The 20739-nt window shown below is 48.0% G+C and overlaps 1 protein-coding gene across 1 annotated transcript in view; it reads left to right on the top strand.

Annotated features, from left to right (window-relative positions):
• Positions 1-15079: 15079 nt before the first annotated feature.
• NNT (nicotinamide nucleotide transhydrogenase) overlaps positions 15080-20739 on the top strand; it is a 75024-nt gene continuing 69364 nt past the window's right edge. Inside the window, exons 1-2 of the mRNA XM_016198673.2 lie at positions 15080-17849; positions 17938-18141. Coding sequence (XP_016054159.1) covers position 17849; positions 17938-18141 — 205 coding nt within the window. The 5' untranslated portion in view covers positions 15080-17848. The remainder of the gene's footprint in view (positions 17850-17937; positions 18142-20739) is intronic.

Raw genomic sequence — 20739 nt, 5'->3', positions numbered from 1 at the left:
GGTGCTCGGCGGAGCGCACGGCAGCTGCAGCACCGCCGCCTCCCGCGCCCGCCGCTCGGCGACTCGCCCACCGCCCCGCTCCCGCCTCCGGCGCGGCGGCCCCGGCGGTCACAGCGGCCCCCCGCGGCCCGGAGGCCTGGGCGCGGCTGCTCCGCTCGCGCCCGGCGGCGGCGGCCCAGCGGGAGCCGGGGCGGCGTCCGGGCCGGGCCCCGTCCCTCCCTCCCGCCGGCCGCGGGGCCGGGGGCCGCGCCTCGGCTCCCGGGCCGGCTCGGGGACAGGCCACTTACCCCAGGCGGCCCGACCCCGCCGCGGTTCTCAGAAGGGAAGCGCGAGGCCGACGGTTGATGCCGCGAAAATAAAAGCGCGGGGGGAGGGGCGTGGGCCGGCGCGGGGCTCGCGGACGCGCACCTCCGTGGGCGCGCAGGGGGCCGGCCCCGGCCTCCGGCTGCGGCTCCTGCTCGGGGCCCGCCGCCCGCCGCCCTGCCCGGCCCGAGGAGGCTCCGCCAGCGGCGGGAGGCCTAACGCGCGCCCGCCCCCAGCTCCCCGCGCCCGCCGCCAGCCGCCCGCCCCAGCCCTGCCCTCTCCGCCGCCGGGAGTTTTGGGGACATGCACCGCCTTTCGATGAAACTCCCTTTTCTCCTCCCGGGGCCGCGCGCACGCCGCGTGTGCAATTACACGGTCCCTCGAAGGCGCTTCACATGAATAAAGAAACAGGAGGGGCGGCCGGGCGCGGGCCTGGGAGCCCGGGGGTCTCGGGTGGGGCCCCGGTCGGGGCGCGCGCCGGGCTGCGGCTGCAACCCCGGGGGGCGGCGCGCAGGAGGCGGCGGTCGATGCTCCCGTCGTTGATGTTTCTCTCCCTCTCCCTCCCTCCCTCTGAAATCAATGAAGATATATTAAAAAAAATAATAATAATTTCATTTAGGAACGAAGACACACCTTCACCTTTCTTCTGGCTAATACAGAAAACCTCCACGCCTTCACCCTAATGGATGAGAAGACGCCCCGACGCGCGCGACCGTGAGCGAAGGACCGGCTGCGGGTGGTTGGGAGGAGCCGCGGGGCGCACGGCGGGGCTCCGGGCCGGGAAGGCCGGGCATACTCCACGAGGCCGCAGCTGCCCGTGGGCCCTCGGCAGGTGAGGGTCCGCCCGGGAGCCCGCTTTCCTCCCGTGAAACACGCCCGTGGGGGCAGTGGGCCTGCACTACAGGCAGGACACGGGACGGTGAGCGAGCCGAGTTGGCGCTGTAACGTTGGCGTCCATTCCTGTGGGCAGGTCAGCCCTTCTCGCCCGACGGTCCCCTTGTACCGGGAGGACCCACACGCGAGTGCTCAGCGGGGACAGGAAGCTTGTCCCTTGTCCCCTCCAGGTTGTGGGGCTGGTCCAGTCGCTGAGTTGACTAAGATCCGCAAGAGAAAAGCGAATTTCATCTTGTCTGTACAGGAGCCCATGAAAATAAGAAACTCCCCGAGGGGACCCAAGGAGGCAGCTTTTTATACCTTTCAGACCAGGAAACAGGAGGTTTGTGAAGAGCTGGCAAAACAGAGAGGCTTGGGCTTGAGGCAGCAGGTCAGCGAGGAAGTAATGGAGCCGCTTACAAAGCCTTTTCTATGGTAATTCCCTGCCTCCAGTGACAAGGATGCCTTGGGCCCTCTAGGGCCAGAACAGGACCTTCAGGTGGGAGGTTTGTTTCCATCTTTCAGGGGACAAAGGGGGGTCAGAGTGTCCTGGCACTGGCTGTTGCTTAAGTAACTTCAATTCAAAATAATGTGCCAAAGTGGGGTGGTCTGCGCTCCTTTTCTGTGACCTTTTATTTTTTATTAAAGAAAAATATATTGTATGGCCCTGGCCGGTTTGGCTCAGTGGTTAGGCATCAGCCCACAGACCAAAGAGTCTCAAGTTTGATTCCAGGTCAAGGGCATGCACCTGGGCTGCAATCCCTGGCTCTGGTCAGGGCGAGGGTGGGAGGCAAACCAATTGATGTGTCTCTCTCTCCTTCTCTTACCCTTTTCCCTCCACTCTCTCCAAAAAAATCAATGGAAAAAATATCCTCAGGTGAGGATTAAAAATATATATATATAATTTTTGATATATATTTTTAGAGGCAGAGAGGAAGGGAGAAGGAGAGAGAGAAACATCAATGTGGGAGAGAAACATCAATCACTTGCCTCCTATACCCACCAAGACCTGGGACTGAACCTGCAACCTGGGCATGTGCCCTGACCGGGAATTGAACCGGCAACCTTTTGGTGCTCCGACAATGCCCAACCCACTAAGCCACACCGGCCAAGACTGTAACCCTATTCTCATGATATATGAACGGTGGACCTGGGGGTGACATGAATGGAATTGGCTTCACAGTAATGCTAATATTTATTGAGTGTTTATTATGTGCTGGCCACAGTTCCAAGAGCTTTACTTTTTAATTATTTTTAACCCTCACATCATATGAAGTAGACATTCCAATCATCCTCATTTTACAAAAAAGGCGCCAAGAGATTACGAGAGCTCAAATTCATCTGGGGACCGTTTTAGGGCTAACTCAGGTGCTAGGTGTTGGAAACCACCAAGAAGCCACACACACACACACACACGTGTGCGCGTGTGCGCACGAGCACCTTTTGGGACTCTGAAGAGAATCTTGAAAAATTCTCTTCCCCCACAGTTGTGCCTTTCTTAAGGATTTATGACAAAAGGGGAGAGAGGGGACTCAATTCTGAGAGGTTGCAAAATATGTTGTAATCTGGGGAAAGGCCTGCTGTGAACTATGGGAAAGATTTTTTTCCCTGAGCTGAATTTGAAAGACGTTTTCCAGGAAGACACCCCCAAGCTGGCTAAGCTCAGATTCCCACCTTTGTGATAGTGGCACCCTGGGAAAACTCTGTCTTGGCACTTGGCATGCTGGATTGTTAAACTCTGGTTTATTTAACTGTCTCTTCCACTAAACTGGCCTTCTGAAGGGAGAGGCCACCTTTTATTTTTATTTAATTTATTGATTTTAGAGAGAAAGGAAGGGAGAGGGAGAGAGAGATTTGTTGTTCCATTTATTTATGCATTCATTGGTATATTCTTGTATATGCCCTGGTGTATTGGGATGATTCTCTAACTAACTGAACTACCTGGCCAGGATGGCAGAGGCCACCTTTTTTGATCTCTACACTTTTAGATTCTATCCCAGTACTACTTGGCACATAATAGGCTTTTGACAGCAATAGGACTCACCTACAACAGCCCTGCTTTTCTTTGGATCATGGTATAGTTGAGACAGGCTAGTAAGCCAGGACAAGCGGAGTAGGGAAAGTATGTCTACATTTTTGGGGGGACACCCTGTATAATTTACATATAAGTACTGAACAACCCAGAGGTTGCACTCCTTGGCATTTGTGGTGATGGTTAACTTTATGTGTCACCTTCACTGGGCCATGGATGGCCAGCTATCTGGGAAACGTTATTTCTGGGTGTGTCTGTGAGGGTGTTCTGGGAAGAGATTGGCATTGGATCTGCAGACTGAGCAAGGCAGACGGCCCTCCCCAGTGTAGTGAGCATCGTCCTGCTCGCTAAGAGAGCAGAAAGGAGGAGGAAGGTAGAATTTCATCTTTGCCCGATTGCTTGAGCTGGGACATGATCTCCTCCTTACTCTGGACTGGGACTTAACCACTGTTGCTCTGGTTCTCAGGCCTGCAGGCTTGGACTGGAACTACACCTCCAGTTCTCCTGGATCTCCAGCTTGCAGATGACAAATCACGGGACTTCTCAGCCTCCATAATCTTGAGAGCCCATTTCTCATAATAAATCATATGTAAATATATATATATTTCCTATTAGCTCTGTTTCTCTGGAGAACCCTAAGACAGAAAAATGGTGCTGAGAAGTGGGTGCTACTATAGCAAATACCAGAAAAAGTCCAGAAGTGGTTTTGGAACTGGTTAATGGGTAGAGGCTGGTAATACTTTTTGGCTTATGCTAGAAAAATCCAACAGTGCCATGAAGGGACTGTTCAAGGTAATTCTGGCGAGGGCTCAGAGAGGAAAGAGGAAAGCCGTAGAGGCTGCCTCCATCTGCTCGGGGAATATGGGTACTCATGTACCCATGGGAGGGTTGGTAGAAACGTGGATGGTGAAGGCGTTTCCATGAGGTCTCGGACATGAATGAGGAACGTGTCGGGTAACAGAGGAAAGGCAGTGCTTGCTCTTAAGTGCTGAGATCTTGGCTGATCTTTGTCCGTGCTCTAGCGATCTGTGGAAGGCGGATCTTGTGAGCAATGAAATTGGACATTTAGGTGAGGAAAGTGTTAAGCAGAATCCTGCAGGAGCAGCTTCACTCCTCCTGACTGCTTACAGTAAAATGTGAGGGTGGAGAAATGAAGAAGAAACTGTAAAGCTAAAGGTAACTAGAACGTAGAGATTTGGGAAATTCTCAGCCTGTCCTTGTGGCAAAAAGTTGAAAAAGCTTGTTTAGAAGAGAATAGCAAGAGTGGGGCTGACCGAGCATTTGACAAGGACATTAATATGGGTGTGAGCCATGGACCTCATCAGTCACGCCAGCAGGGACACTACTAGTGTGACCCAAAGGGGACAGAGATGGCACAGAATAAAGGAAGGAGGTTGGACTTCTTAGATTCTATAGGACAGGATGATAAAGCGATTGGGCTGTGAATCTGAGCTATTCTTCAAGAAAAGGGAAGACTGGCTCCGGAAAGCAATTCAGAGATATTGTCAGAGGCACCATCTTAGTTTCAACAGGCCGGACAACCTCCAATGGTGGGGACAGTGCCATTGGAAGTCATGGGGGTGATCCCTCGCCCCAGCAGAACCCTGGAGGTGAAGCCCTCATGGAGAGCCCACCTAGGCATGGGGTAGCATCTTTTGTTACTCCAGTGGTCTTGGAGGGCAGATCATAGAGCTAAGGATGATCTTTTTTTTTTTTTTTTTTTTTTTTAAATATGTCTTTATTGATTTGAGAGAGAGGAAGGGAGAGGGAGAGATAGAAACATCAATGATGAGAGAGTCATTGATCGGCCTCCTGCATGCTCCTGACTGGGGACCCAGCCCGCAACCTGGGCATGTGCCCTGACAGGGAATCGAACCACGATCTCCTGGATCCTAGGTCGATGCTCAACCATTGAGCCATGCCCGGCTGGGCAGGATGATCATTCTTGAGCCTTCAGATACATGGAATTTGCCCTGCTAGGTTTTGGATCTGCTTGGGACCCGCCACCCCTTTCTTCATTCCTATTTCTCCCTTTTGGAATAGGTATGTCTGTCCTGTGCCATCTCACCATTGTGTTTTGGAAGCAAATGCCTGGTTTCAGAGGGTCATAGCTGGAGAGGAATTTTGCCTCAGTATGAATTGCACCTTGAATCTCATCCACATTGGATTTCGGTGATATTTAGACGAGTTTTATGAGATTTTGGAATTTAGATTTTAGAGTAGATGCTAAATGAGTTAAGACTTTTGGGGCTGTTGGAATGGAATGAATGCATTTTGCATGTCATAAGGACATAAATTTGGGGAGGTGAGGAGCAGAAAGTTATAGACTGAATGCTTGTGTCCCCTCCAAATTCATATGTGGAAGCCCTAATCCCCAATATGATGTTATCTGGAGGTGGGGATTTGGGGGAGAAAATTAGGTTTAGATGAAATCATGAGGATGGAGCCCCCATAATTGGACCCATGATTTACTCATTCAGTTTTCATTCATATATTCATCTATAAGAAGAGGCATGAATCCCATGAGAAGACACAGCAAGAGGATGGCCATCCATAAACCAGGAAGAGGGTCACTGCCAGAGGCTGACCATTCAGGTGCTGGATCTTGGACTTCCCAGCCCCCAGAATTGCTAGAAATAAACTTGTTGTTTAAGCCACCCAGTCTGGTATTTTGTTAAAGCAGCCCAAACTAAGATTTATTGCGGAGAAATAAAATTTTATGTTGACACAAATACCTACCCAAATTTTTATAGCAGCTTCATTCCTAATAGCCCTAATCTGGAAACAGCCCAGATGTTCTTTAAGGGTGAATGGTTTAACTGTGGCACATTCACATACACACACACACACACACACACACACACACACGAATGCATGTTAAACTAAGGTAACTGGATTCTATAGTCAAATTTCTGGATGTGTCTTATAGTTATGCAAGATGTTACCAGTGGGGAAAGCTGGGTGAAGGGTAAGAGATCTTTATTATTTCTTACAACTGCACGTTTACCTACAATTATCTCTAAAGAAAAAGTTTTAAAAACCAAACACATATAAACAAACCTTATTCCACCTGTTCCACCACTCCCAATTCTTTCCCTAGATCATTCCAGTTCACTCCTTTCTGCCCAAATCATCATAGCAGCTTACACGTCAATATAGATTAGTGGGAGTATCATTTAAAGAGAGAAGAAAATTAGCTGATGTGTTTGTTCTCTTGGGCCTCATTTGTGTAAATTACCTTCCTCTCCTAGTCTCTTGGGTGTGCTGTGAAATGCAGTCCCAGCCAGTCAGCACTTAACTCCCATCTGGGTTAGAGTGCCAGTACATCTGTGAGTCCGAGATAGTCAGGAATGCTGCTTGGGGATCTCACCTAGTGCACTTACCTGTTTCATGTTGATCTCTTAGCTGGACTGTAAATTCCATGGGGGTAGGAATTCGTTCATTCACTCATTCACTCATTCATTCATTCCATTCTCATTCATATAGTCAGTATTTCATTCATGTAGCGAATTCCAGGAGGATAGGAATTCATTTAGTCACTCTTTCATTCATTCAGTATTCTGAACCAGACTCAGTTCTACAAGCTGAGGACATGCAGGGGTATGAGGTTAGTAGTGTGAGGTGTGCAATACTAGAAGCAGAAAGACCTATTTGGTGGCTTTCAGAGAAATTCTGGAGGGAGAGGATGATACTACTAAGGTAGTGGCAGTGGGCGTGGAGAAAAAGACCAAATTAAAGATGGCCAGGAACAAGTTGACGTGTGCGAGGCTCAATGGGAAGCCAGAGATAAGGATGACTCCCAGATTCTGACTTCGGTGCCTCTGTCCCTAAGAGCGGGAACACAAGGGACCAGACTGTCACTACAGAGGGGACACTCACTAAGTACAATTTGGACATTTCATTTGGCACCTGGAACATCCAAGTGGAAATGCTCGGTGGACAGTTAGTTTGTGGAGCTGGAGTTCAGAGGGGTGTTGCCTAGAGTTAGAGATTTGATGGCTGGAGCCACGGGAAGAAATGAGGTTAATCAGGAAAAGTACAGAGAGGCAAGAGAGCAAAGAGAAGCCCCGCGTTTCATGGTTGAAGGAGAGGGGCCTGTTTATGTCTGTTTACACAGGATTGAAACTGAGAGAGGCCAGTGGTGATTAGGAGGCTAAAGAGGGAGATCCCAGTAGTGTCAAGTGTTGCAGATATCAAATAAAACAGGATCCTAACGGATAGGTGGAAGCACACCATTTCCTGAGCTTCTACGCTCGTCACCTTGGTGGCTGTGTCCTGCTTGAATGAACGTCCCCTGGGAACGAAGTCCCCTTCACCAAGCAATCTTCTGATTATAACTTGACTGTCTGTTAAATTTGCATTTTGAAAGAAGGGGCTGAGAGGCTGTTCATGGTTTAAGCTAAATAGAGAAAGAAGTGGAGATGAAAGGTAAGTAATCGATTGGAAGAGAAGGGGGACCAAGAGACAGAAACAAGGGTCTTGGATAGGGAAGAAAGTGGTGGTCGGGACATGAGACATAAGAAATGAACGTTTTAGAGGAAGTTCTGGATGAATAATTACAACAGGCAATATCCTAGTAATTGCACAATTCAACTGATTGAACCAAAGTGCTTGCTGGCCAGCAGCAAGGTAATGCAATTGCTGGAAATGCTATTTTCAGAGTCCTAATTTAGCATCTGAAAGACAATCAGGAACATCAATGTTTAATGTATAAATGTCAAGTAATGGTCTTTCACTATCAGCATGTTCTGGTTCCCTATCTGGCACCGTCTATTCACACCGTTGTTGGCATGAGGTCGAAAGCCAGGAGCTTCTTTCTGTTTCAGTTCCTACAGGACACCCCCAATGTTTTTCTTCCTTCTAGCAGATCTTTGCTGACTGCCTAATAAAGCCAGATTCCTTGGTGTTGATGCCTATATCAGTAAATAAGATGCAATGTCTATCTTCAAGAATCTTATGTGTGGCAATCAGAAAATAATAATCAGGCAATAATAATACAGAACTATAAATGCTATAATTATGTTATAACCTCTGAATGGGAGGGCACCTCACTCAATCTTGGGCAGTCAGGAAAGGCTTCTGTGAGAAGGTCTCATGTCAAATGAAATACAGGAGTAGTAGGTATAATCAGGGCAAATGAATGGGGAGGGGACATAAAGGGGACTCAATGTTCACAGAGGCATTTTTCTCTCTGAAGGGACCTGTTTTCCTTGCTTCCCTTGGTACTTCATCTCCACACACCAGTCATGCCCTCCCTAGGGAACACTCTTCCCCTGCAGGGGTCACTGAATCAGATCTGCATGTAAATCTCAGCAATATCTCTTCTTTTTTCTGGTGAAAAAGGAAAGAGGTTTATTCAAGTGCTGGTTACCTGAGGAGACAGGGGACTCTTGTTGCACAGCCCATCTCAACATCTCAGTGCAGGCAGGGAGAGGCAAAGCAGAACAAAGAGATCAAGGGGAGGGGGTTGAAAAGTTCTCTACATGCAGCCAGCACAGCCCATTCTGATAAGCACCTTGATACCGGTCAAGTGATGGTCTAGTGTGTGTCATCCTGGCCTTCATCATCCTGGCTCTTCCTCATCCTAGTTCTACATTGAAGGTCCGCAAATCTCCTGGAACTGGGATGGCTGAAGGTTGGAGTGTGCATCTTCTGAAGTTAGTTCATTAAAGCTGTAGAGTGTGTTGTTTAAAGTGTAGATTGCTGGGGTCCTGCCCTCAGAGGTTCCTATTTAATAGATCTGAGTTAGGGCCCAGGAGTAAGCAATCCAGGTGGTCTCTGGTTTCCACCACTCGGGTGCAGGGACCCAGGTGCTGGGGTGAATATGGAGGCAGAGAGATCACCCCCCCATTCCCTAAGGTCCTCACTTTGGGCAGGGCTGATGGCCCTAAAGTAGATGGACAGGCTGTGGGTGGCGTTGGAAGTGGGACTGGTCCCTCAGCACCCACCTATCTGAGTCTCATGGAGTCAGCTGGGGGGGACCCATGCCCTACCCTCCACCCTCCCACTTCCCCACTTCCCCACCCATGGCCTGGTGGGGTACTTCAGCAATATCTCTTCTTGATGTGACTTTACATGGCCATTTCCCCTGTTCTCTGGTAAGATAGTAAATTACAGAAAACCATCCCCTCCCCAGCACAAAATTCTAGCTTTTTGAAAAGTTCACATAATTCTAAAGTACAGGGTAGTCCTGGCTGGGTAGCTCAGTTGGTTAGAGCATCCACCTAATAGGCTAAGGTTTAGGGTTTGATCCTAAGTCAGGGCACATACAAGAACCAACCAATAAATGCATCAATAAGTGGAACAACAAATCAATGTTTTTCTCTCTCTCTCAAATCAATACATTTTTTAAAAAGTTAAAAAAAAAAAAAAAAGACACAAGTTAGTGGATTTAAGGGTCACCCTAAATCCAGGATTATTTTATCTTAAGATCCTTAACTAATTACATCTGTAAAGACTGTATTTCCAGATAAGGGTGGTCATGAATTTTGGGGGGACACTATTTAACCCACTATGAGGGCCTTCTATGTTTAGGGGTACTACAAGGTAAAGAATGGTTTTGCTGTTTTTTGTTTTTGTTTTTAAAATATGGGTAGACTTACCAGTCCTTGAGTTTAAAGTAAAAATCCAAATTATTTGGGGGAAGCTCAGGTGAGTGTCATTTGTACTGATAATTAGGAGAATTTCCCTATATAATTGTTTTACATTTTCTTTTCTATTTTTTTTTAAGTATATATACTGCCAAAGTGAGAATTTTTCCTTTGACTTTTAAATATATAACTATGTATCATACATAGTTATCATCAAGCTCCTTGATTATAAAACTCCTTAATAGCAGTTACCATGTTTATATATTGCATTTGATGAAAACTTTAGTTCAAATACACTCTAACCAACTGAGAGACCTGGCCAGGGCAACTAGGGTCTTTTAAAAAAATAATATTTTTATTGATTTTTTCTTTTAGAGAGAGAGGAAGGGAGAGGGGGAGAGAGAAACATAGATATGAGAGTATAACATCCAGTGGCTGCCTCCTGCATGCTCTCTACTGGGGCCTGAGCCTGAACTTGCACTCTGGGGCATGTGCCCTGACCTGGAATCGAACTGTGACCTTTTGGTACACAGGATGATGCCCAACCGTGTGTGTCACACTGGCCAGGGCAACAAATGTCTTTGTAAGAGAAAGAAGAGGGAGATTTGGGCACAGAGAGGAGATGGCCATGTGACAAGGAGGCAGACATTGGAGTGATGTGCCTACGAGATAGGAACACCAAGAATTGCTGACAATCAGCTGTCTGCAGAAGCTAGGAGAGAAAGAAGCTTGGGACAGTTTCTCCCTTGGAGACGCTGGAGGAATCAACCCTGCTGACACACAGGTTTTGGACTTCTGGCCTCAGAACCATGAGGGAATACACTGCTGTTGTTTTAATCTACCCAGTTTGTGGTCCTCTCTTGGAGCTGCCCCAGGAAATGAATATAGCCCCTGTCCGTCACCATCTTCCAGGCCCCGAAAGGTATCATTAAATAAATAATTTCTTTATATTCATTAAAAACACAGATTTTTATGATTGGCACTTTACTAGATGGGGGGAAAAATACCCACAAAGGTGCACCAAGGGCTAGTTCTCAGATGCTCAGAACAGTTCCAAACATGAGCTGATTCCACTTCAACTTAAACTACCAATTATTTAACTTTGTGTTGGCTGATTAATATCAGTTCTCCCAAAATCTCTAATTAATTAACTAATGTTGATTAGTGTAAGTTCATGTGGTTGGTTAACATTTGTTTCCTAGGATCAAACACACTCTTCATTGGTCTGCTTGGGAGAAAGACGAGTGTTGAGGTTGACATTAGAGATGGCTGCCTTAAAGTCTGTCAGCGTCTCCATTATTAAAACCCCTGCCTCAATCTCAATGGACTTGTTCACTTTGTTAACAATTACTTATAAAAGGGGAGCTTGAAACAGTAAACTGCTGATAACTGTTTAACATAACCACAATGAAGACACATTAAATTGGCCTGTTCTCTGGCTGGTTTTAAGGAGGAGATGCAGGGTTTCGGTAGCAAGTCTTTGGAATTCAGCTTCTGATCACCTGTCTTCTCAGGCTCAGTCCACATTTTGATTTTGGCTGTTGGGCTCCTCTCTAGTTTGAGGCTTCAAAGAAGACCCTGATGGTATGTTACATTCTTCTAAAGGTGTCATCTTTTTTTTGCTTTTGATAGATCAGGACTCTAAATATTAAATATAGATTATGCTCTCTTTAAGCATTTGTGGGTACACAGTCTTCTAAATTTCAAAGGGTTCAAATTTTAATGTGTACCCTAATTTGGAAGTATATTTAAAATTTAAGTATCCAACCTTAGAACAATGTGTAATGAGAACTTGCACATATGTGACTGTTACGGTTTGGTGGCCCTGAAAGCCAAGGAGGAAGGAGATGTCAAAATGGACAAAGCCCTCACAACCTAGTGGGGATATAAAATCTTTGCAAGAATTTTATCCAAGACAGTGGCTAAGATTCAGAAGCAACTAATTTACAAACTTTTGGAACTTAATCCAATTTTCTTTGGGGGGCTCCTATGAATACATTGTAATTACTATGTAGGAGTTTGAGGCCTAAAACAGAACCTTCCAAATGACAAATGTTTTCATAAGAGCAATGGTACCCTAATTATGTTGGACAAAGGAGCTGAATGAATTTAAAAAATTACCATGTGCTTATTATTTAATAGAATAAGTGAAAAGTTGTATGTCATCTTTGGATTTGTTCTCATGTGGTATAATCATAAGAGAGTCAAATTAAGTAACCCATTGAACGTTTCTTTAAGCCACTGTTTCTCAGTCTTAGAACTGCTGACGTTTGGGGTCCCTACTTCTTTGTTGTAGAGGGCTGTCCTCTGTAATGTTGAGTGTTTGGCAGCATCCCTGGCCTCTACCCAGAGATACCTCCCCTTTCCAGTTGTGACTACCAAAATGTCTCTAGACACCACTGGACAAAATTGTGACCACTGATGTTTAAGCCTTGAAGAGAAAAGAAGCAACCCCCTGACACTGACACACACACACACACACGTGTTAAAACAAGGGCTTAGTTCCCCCCCCAGTTTTATTGAGATGTAACTGACATGCAGACCTGTCCATGTTGAAGGCACATAGCATAATGATCTGACTTACACATATTGTGAAAGGAGCTTAGTTTTAATACTTTTCAGTTACTCCTGACTCACCGTACCCGCGGTATCTGCAAACTGTCCCTCTGGTGCACTTCTCAAGGCTCATGATTTTCAAACACCAGGCTGTGTCTCTTCCTGCCTGTGAACTCTTCTAGGACAGGGACATGTTTTTTACCTTGTCTGGATGGCAGTGTGAGTCCATTAGCTGAATGACCTCTGTGCTGGTGAAACACAACAGATGTTCTCAAAATAAAGGTTTCTCTAAAATTATTTTTAGAATATGTAATATCTGTTTTAGAGTCATAATTATTTTGTGAAATATCACGTCAGATATTTCAATTAAAGTAAAAAGCAGTGACCTACCTCACTGGGCTTCAGGACGGTTCAGCTTTAGGTAAATGAGCCATTTTATGCTCCATAATTCATTCCTCCTACTTTTAATCAGAAGACACCTGCAGACTAAGTAGCCTAACTACGTGCAAGGAACAACTAAGTCCTTATGCTTGGAGTCCTTTAATAGTTTTGCTGAAATCAGCCAAGGCCTGGTGGGGACAACTTCCCCACCAAGGGCACTCTCCAGCCGCTGGATACTAACTTTAGCACACGGCTTTCTCGGTGCCAGCCTTTGGAAGGCGAGCACGCAGATGTGTCTTAATTTTCGGGTCCTCAATATCTTTTCGGAGGAACTTACCTCTGCTCTGGCCAGAAAGGAAAAACAACGTCCCGATTCCCGCCCTTCACCCCCCGCTGGCTTCCTTCCCACTTTCTTTTCGGTGCTCTGCGGTTCCAGAAACTCTGATTTTTCCTAGAGAGGTGGAGGCAAGTCAGGCACCAGGAGTGGAGTTACATTACCCTCCGATGCGTCCTGGTGGGCCGCTGGGGAGGAAATCACACTTTGTAACTGGCTCTCCAGGGACAGAGATCAAGTGCAGCCCAGAAAACTCCAGCGCCCGGGTTTGGCTCCAGCCTTGATTGACAAGGACGGGCCCCGGGCGAGCGCGGAGGCGGGGCGGGGGGCCGCGGGGCGATCCGAGACAAAGAGGTTGCGGCTGCGGCGGAGGACGGTGCGCGGCCCTCGGGGGCACCTGGCCTGGGCGCGCGGAGGGGGCGTTGGGTGAGGGCGCCGGCGCTGCAGGCCCAGGGCGCGCGGGCCGCGGGCGGGCGGAGGGGGCCGGGCGGGAGCGGGGTCGGCGGCGCGGGGGCCGGGGCGGGGGCCGGGGCGGGGGCGCGGGGCGGGTGGGGGCCGCGTCGCCGTCACGTGGCCGCCTCCGCGGGGTTGGGGCTGTTCTTCCGGGTTGGAGGCTCAGCGGCGCGGGGCCCCAGCCCGGGTCGGCCAGCGCGGCGTCCCCCTCGGTCCCCCGAGCACCGCCCGCGACTGCCCGGCCTCCCCGCCTAGGTGAGCGCGGCGGCGCGGGCGCGCGCCCAGGGCGCAGCTGGCTGGGGAAGGGGCGCCGCGGGCGAGGGCGCGCGGGGCTCGAGGCTGCGATCGGGGTCGGCGCGGGGAAGGGGACCTGTCAAGGAGAAGGGGGCGGTGTGGGCAGGGACCCCGGCTCCCGCAGGCCCGAGGCGTGGGCGGGGAAGAAGAACCGCGCCTGCAGGGCCCCCTTTCTCGTCTCCGGCTGGGGGCGGGTGGAGTCTTACTAGGTCCAGGTGGAGGGCAGGGGGCGAGGCGGCAGCTGGGCAGATGCAGGTCCGGGGCCTGTGCGGGGTGGCGGGGGTCGTAGGGGTCACTTGGGCCCATCGGATGGGAGGAAGGAGGGAGGTCATAGAGGACTCCCGATAGGGGAGTGCAAGAGAGGTGGCAGCTGGACGCCCCGAAATTATGCTTGGACCTTGATGGGATGCGGGGTGGGTGGCTGGCTGGCTGCAGACACAGGAGGTGGCGAGGGAAAGTTGTGAGTGTTTGCGGGGCGCGCTGCTGGTGGTCCCGGCAAACAAACCTCTAGCCGGCAGGCGTGCGGGGAGGGGCGGCGGGGGGCAGGAAGGGGATTCGAACTTGGGGGGCGGAATGACATATGCAGCCTCGGCCAATGGGCGTCGGGGACGGGTTATAAATAGCGGTCCCGGGTGATGCCAGCCGGTGGCGGCGGAGCTCGCGAGCGGGGGGCGGCGCCGGGGGTCTGGGGAGGTCACGCCGCCGCCGCTCCAAGTGGTGCAGGGAAGGGCGTCCTTGGGGGGCACGCCTGGCTTTGCGCGCGCCTTGTTTACGCGTGCCCGCGTCCTCCGCTGGCCCGGGATGCCCGGCCGTCCTTGGGTGATCCGTTTTAGGGAGCCTGGAAAGGACGCTCTGCTCGGGCAGATGGGGCTTGCCGGTCGCTTTTATTTAAAATGTGCCCCTCTTGGCCTTGGCGCCCCTGTAACTTGGCAAACCTCGGCTGTTTCTTCCTGGATGGACAGTTGAGGATTACTTTCTTACCAGCAGGTGCGCCCAGGGTGGTTACCTTTGCTTAGTTTCCCACAAGGCTACAGAATTTCATTTTCAAACGAAGTTTCCTGCAACTCCTCGGAGGCTGTACTGTAGATACCCAGGCTTCAGGGTGCCCAGCCCTGGTGGTTGGCTCCTTGAGGCAAAAAACACTTGTTGATTTCCTTTATAGTGTGCAAATCGCCCGGCCCGAGGTAATACCAAAGTGAATATCCTTTTATTCCCCACAACAGCCCTGTAAGGTAGGTGCTATTATTATCGTTTTCGTTTTAAAGATGAGGAAATTGGGTGCGGAGAAGTTAGGTGACTGACTTGCCAAGGTCACAGCCAATATGTTGCAGAACTGGCACTTAGGATCCGCAGTCCACCCTCTTAGCCTCCCTGCTGACCTCTCTCTCAGGTGCTTGCCCTCAAGGATTTTGTTATCAATTAGGGGAGATAGCCAAACAGTTTACATTAGAGGGGGGCCATATAAATGCCATACTAACCCCCCTTTTTTTTCTATTTTGAGTTGTAAAGTTTCCTCCAGTTGCTTGAAAGCTTTAGAAGCACATGGATAATAAAACAGCAGAGAGTTTTAAAGTGATGCTATCGGAAAATGTGACGATTACGAGGGAATACTATCTTTGGTAACAAGTACCAGCTTGTAATAACATGATTCAGATACTTATTCTCTGAATATCTTTCAGGGTCATTTGTATTTGATTTAGGCTTAGTGAAAGGACTGCGCTTGACAGTCAACTACTGACTGTGCTGTATGTTCATAACTCGAATCAAGTGGAGTTTTGGGAAGAAATGGACTCCTGAAGGCTTTGACCCTGTTGGCATCTGATGCCAGGGATCTGCTCAGCATCAAACTACCATTTGCCAAGTAGGCAGGGCAGATCTTCCAGAGTCCAGGCCACGAAGTAGGACTTCGGCTTTAAAGCATTGCAAAAATCTCATCCAGTCGTAACATTTCTAGAGCCTAACAGGCGAGCTTTCCTGTGCTCCTCTCCCGGAGGAGCAGACTGAGCACAGGTCCAGGTCCAACAGCGAGTGAGTGGCAGACTTAGAAGTACACGGGCTCTGTTATAGCTGGCTTTGCTTTTTCGCTGATGAGGTCTGGGCAGGCCTTGTCAACGCCAGGAGAACAGCGTTTGTTGGGGAGCTGGGATGATCCAAGAAGAGAAGCTAGGGTAAGTGGGAAGGTTAGGAGTGGTATAGAAAATCTCCCTCAAGACAAGAGTTACCTTTTACATATCTTTGTATCTCCCTTGGTTCTTGGCATAGATTCCTTGAATGTTTTGAATGAGTAGCTGAGTATCGAACTCGTTTGCTCTGCACTCTCCGCCACGAATGACACTAGAAGTGACCTATGAATGAACAAGGAGAGTATTTATGGGGTTCGGGAATGCTTTAGGACTGAAATGAAAAGACACATGTGGAAACACTGAAAATAGAAAACCTTCTATTCAAATGCAAAGGATTACTCATGTACATTTTTGATGGCGTGCCTAGACACGTCTCGCATGCGCCCTCTGCTCTGACTTTTTGTTCACTTAACTCTCTCCATCTCCAACACCTTACTCTTACCCTTCTTCTTCTTCTTCTTTTTTTAATGTTTTATTTAATGACTTTAGAGAGAAATTTTATTTATTGGTTTTATTTTTTTGATTTTGTTCTTCCACTCACTTGTGCATTCCTTGGTTGACTCTCATATGCACCCTGACCAGGGGTCGAACGTGTGACCTTGATGTATCGGGATGAAGCTCTCACCAACTGAACTACCAGGCTAGGGCTTTTCCCTTCTGTTTTGAGCCCTATAGGAGGACATGACTTCCTTTGATCCCGCCAGGAACTTTGGACTTGGTTGCTCTGGTTTGTAGCGTTCTGACTTGTTGACGTTTCTTATCTCCAAGCAAACCTGTTTCATTTTGAGTCTTCAGATGCTGCTAATGGCTGTGCCTCTGAGTCTCAGCCCTCGGTGCGTGCTTGTTGCATGAAAGGGCATCTTAAAAATCAGCGCCACCTGGATGGAGGATTTCCATTCTCCATGTTGCTTTCTGGTATTTGCAAGAAGTTGCTTCAGGGAGTTGTGGCAGCAGTGCTGAAATTAAAAAGGAGCTAGACCCATTTTTAGAAGGATGTTTATGGACTCTGCTGGGATTGGGTGCTGGGCACTGCGGGAGCCCACATGATGGGTCAGAATGTAAATGGACAGTTGGGGGAGTCAGCTGAGCGTAACGGATAGGGTTCCAGGTCCTCTGCTTCTTCAGAGCTTTGAAGGAAAGAAAGGAAGGATGGGGGGAACATTGGGAATCCTGGGGATGATGGGAGCTTTCCACGAACCCCTGGGGATCTGCCAAGGAGAGCAGAGGAGTAGCCACTAAAGCCTAGGTCAGTAACAGCCAAGGTCAATGACACTTCACCCAGCCTGGTTAGAGCTGGCAAAAAGTGGCGACTTGTGAGGACCGACCAGTGACGTGACAGAAGAGCCCATAGTTGCACCCTAATCTGCAAGCACAAACTGGAATTTTCCTTTCTTTTTTGTTGGAGTCATATCCACATGTTTAATATTCTTGAGATGTGCACCTGGCAGACATGAGCCTGTGTTCATGCAGCCTCGGTTCGAGGGTCCTCACAGGGTGAGCATCCTGCCTCACTTAATAGGATGCGTGTTTTCTGTGCAGTGTGGCATCTAAACAAGTTGCTGCTGTACTGCACAGTAGTTTAGACAATTTAAGGGAAGTCCAAGGGTGACTTTGATTATATACAATTTTTCCTGGACATGCAGACTTAGAAATAACTCATGCAAGCTGAGACTGGGCTCTATAGCAATTTTTTTTTTTAACTTTTGAGCTACATTAACGATCAATTAGACATACGTGATTTAGGCTCTGAATTGAATAGTGAGTTTATAACTACAGTTTAAGAGGGAAAGTGGATTTCAACTTTAAATACCTGAATTGGGAACAAACTTATGAAACATCTTCTCTAAGTAAAAGACTTGGCAAAGAAGTTCAATCACATAGAACTGCTGTATTCCAAGCTCTTTGGATTAGTATGTTTTTTTTATGTCTTGCTGTTCAAAAGACAAAGTACGGTATGTTTTTCTCAGCACATACATATTTTATTCTCTTTCCTCCTAGTGATTTTCCTTCAAGAAAGTTGGGGACTCGGAAAGTTGGGAGCCGCTCTGAACATGGCGAACCTGCTGAAAACAGTGGTGACTGGCTGTTCGTGTCCTTTACTTAGCAATTTGGGGTCCTGCAAGGTCGTGCCTGGGAAGAAGAAGTTTTTACGAGCGTTTCACACTCATCAGGCGCTGTGGTGTAAATCCTCCGCGAAGCCAGGTAGAGTCTCCCTTCAGCGTGTGTGAAGCTGGCCTTCAAGTCGTGGGAGCGAATGGCTCTCCCGATGACTGAAAAAGCACAGCCGTGCCTGGTGCTTGTGGGTGATCACTTACGTGTGTGTGTGTGTGTGTGTATGTGTGTGTATATATATATATATTTTTCTTTAAGTATGTCTTTATTGATTTCAGAGAGAGGTAGGGAGAGGGGGAGAGAGAGAGAAATATCAATGATGAGAGAGTCATTGATCGGCTGCCCCCTGCACGCCCCCAACTAGGGATGGAGCCTGCAACCCGGGCATGTGCCCTGACCGGGAATCGGACTGTGTCCTGGTTCATGGGTTGATGCTCAACCACTGAGCCATGCTGGCCAGGCCTGGGTGATCATTTTGAATGAAAAGACCTAATGAGCACTTTCTTATGAGAAGTTCTAGGTTGTCAGTGCTGATGCAGAAGGAGAGAGACTAGAAAAAGGGTAAACCAGTGGAGTGGAGCCTGGAAAGTGCTGTTTGTAGTAACCCTGACAGCTCTGTCTCTCTCCTGGTCAGCACTGGAGAATTGTACTAGATGAGGCACATCTGCGCTCAAGAATTAGGAACTAAGCGTATTACTTTATCTGCAGCAGCGTTTCTCAGAAGGCAGCTTCACCTCAGTTGCTCAGGTCAGAGACCTTGGAGCCTCCCTAGATCCTTGTAGTAGGTCAGGTCAGCTCTGCCTTTTATCAAGAATCTGTCCCCTTCTCACCGTCACCACTGTTACCCTTCTGCTCCAAGCCACCATCAGCTGTCACCTGGACTGCAGCACTAGTCTTCTGAATGACCTCTATGCTTTCTGCCTTTGTCCCCCTACGGTCTGTTCCGCATATGACAGTGAGAATAATCTTTTTAAAATGAAAGAACACCTCACTCTTGTACTCAGAATTTGCCACTAGCTTCCTAGCTCACACAGAGTAAGAGCTGAAGCCTTTTAGTGGTCTTCAAGCCCGCCCCCCCCCCCCCGACCGCCTTCTGTTCTGGGGTGCAGGCTAGAAGGAGGCCCTTCTAAGCCAAGTCAGATAGGTCCCTGTGCGCATCTCACCCAAAGACCTTCCCAGCACTGTTTATACCCCACTGACCGGAACTCAGACCGGCGGCCGTATGTACTATAAGGGAGACAGAGACATTTAGTCTTTCACTCCAGGTGGCAACACTCTCAACTAAAAATGGCATTCTGTCTCTAAGGTGGGGAACAGGATGGATACCTGGGGGCAACCAGAAGTCTTTGCCTCGTGGAGTAATTTAAGTTTGTGAGACTGCTTGCTGTGCATTAAAGGCCCTAAACTCTTAGGCTTTTTGAATTCTCACGTCTGCCTTTAATCGATTTCCCAGCCTCTTTTCTTTTTCTCACACGACAAGTCACTGTTGGCAGGGGACCTGCCCCTGGGAGTCCTCAACTTTGGCTTCAGACTTTTCAAACAGTTCTAGAAAGCCAGATTATCCAGTGTGATAAAACTATGTATAAGATAAATACCTGCATTGAGGACATGACAGTTGCCCTCGTGCGTAAATGCATAGACACCAAGGTTTCTATGTTGATTATGTATAAGACTTTGTCTATTTTTTGTTTAATTTCTGATTGTGGATTATTTCCTAGGTAGTTACTTTTAATCTTTAAAAGATAAGGATTCTATTTTTTCCTTAATAAAACCACTATTTCATTATCATATTGAAAAGCATGAAAAGTATTCCAGTCACTGTTCATATTTTCTCACTTTTCCCCCCTTAATTTCTTTTCTTTTTACAGCTGCTTTGTTCAAACAATGAGCCACGTCGGGTCTACACGTTGTACTCACTTGCTGTGTCTTTAGGTGTCTTTTGACCTGTACGTTCCCCTCCTCAGTTTTCCGTTTAATATATTTGTTGAAGACTTTAGCTGTCTTCCTGTAGAATGCCTCGCAGTCCAGGCTTGCCTGACCGAATTCCCTCGGTATTATTTAACAAGTTTCCCTGCACCTTGTATTTTCTGTAACACTTAGCTAGATCTAGAGGCCAGACCAGAGTCGGGTTTGATTTATTGGGCAAGAACCGTGTATCACCTGTTGCATTATATCAAGAAGGTGAACCCGTGACTTCAGATGTTGTCAGTGTGATCCATCTATTAGGAAGTTCCTGTTAGTTTCTTACTCAAAGGCTATAGTGGCTGTTTAATTGATGATTATTAACTAAATCCATGATTTCACCAGGGGTTTTAAATTCGTGATATTCTATCATTCTATCTTTTTTTTTTTTTTTTAAGGCTGCTAGGCTCTGTACTTCTTTACATGTATTTCTTTAAAAAAAAATTATTTATTGATTTTAGAGAGAGAGGAAAGAAGAGAGAGAGAGAAAAACATCGGTTTGGTGTTCCACTTACTTACGCATTCGTTGGTTGATTCTTGCATGCGCCCTGACTGAGGATCTAACCTGCAACCTTGGTGTATCAGGACGATGCTCTAACCAACTGAGCTATCCAGCTAGGGCCTATCATTCTTTGTTTATTAGCTAGAATTTCTCTATAAAGAAAAACGTTCCATCTATTATTTAGTTACCTGAGATTGTACTGGAAAGGTGCCATACCTGTTTGA

Source organism: Miniopterus natalensis, chromosome 3 (assembly GCF_054644295.1).
Source record: "Miniopterus natalensis isolate mMinNat1 chromosome 3, mMinNat1.hap1, whole genome shotgun sequence".
NCBI classification, from domain to species: Eukaryota; Metazoa; Chordata; class Mammalia; order Chiroptera; family Miniopteridae; genus Miniopterus; species Miniopterus natalensis.
This window is presented reverse-complemented; position numbering and strand designations above follow the sequence as displayed.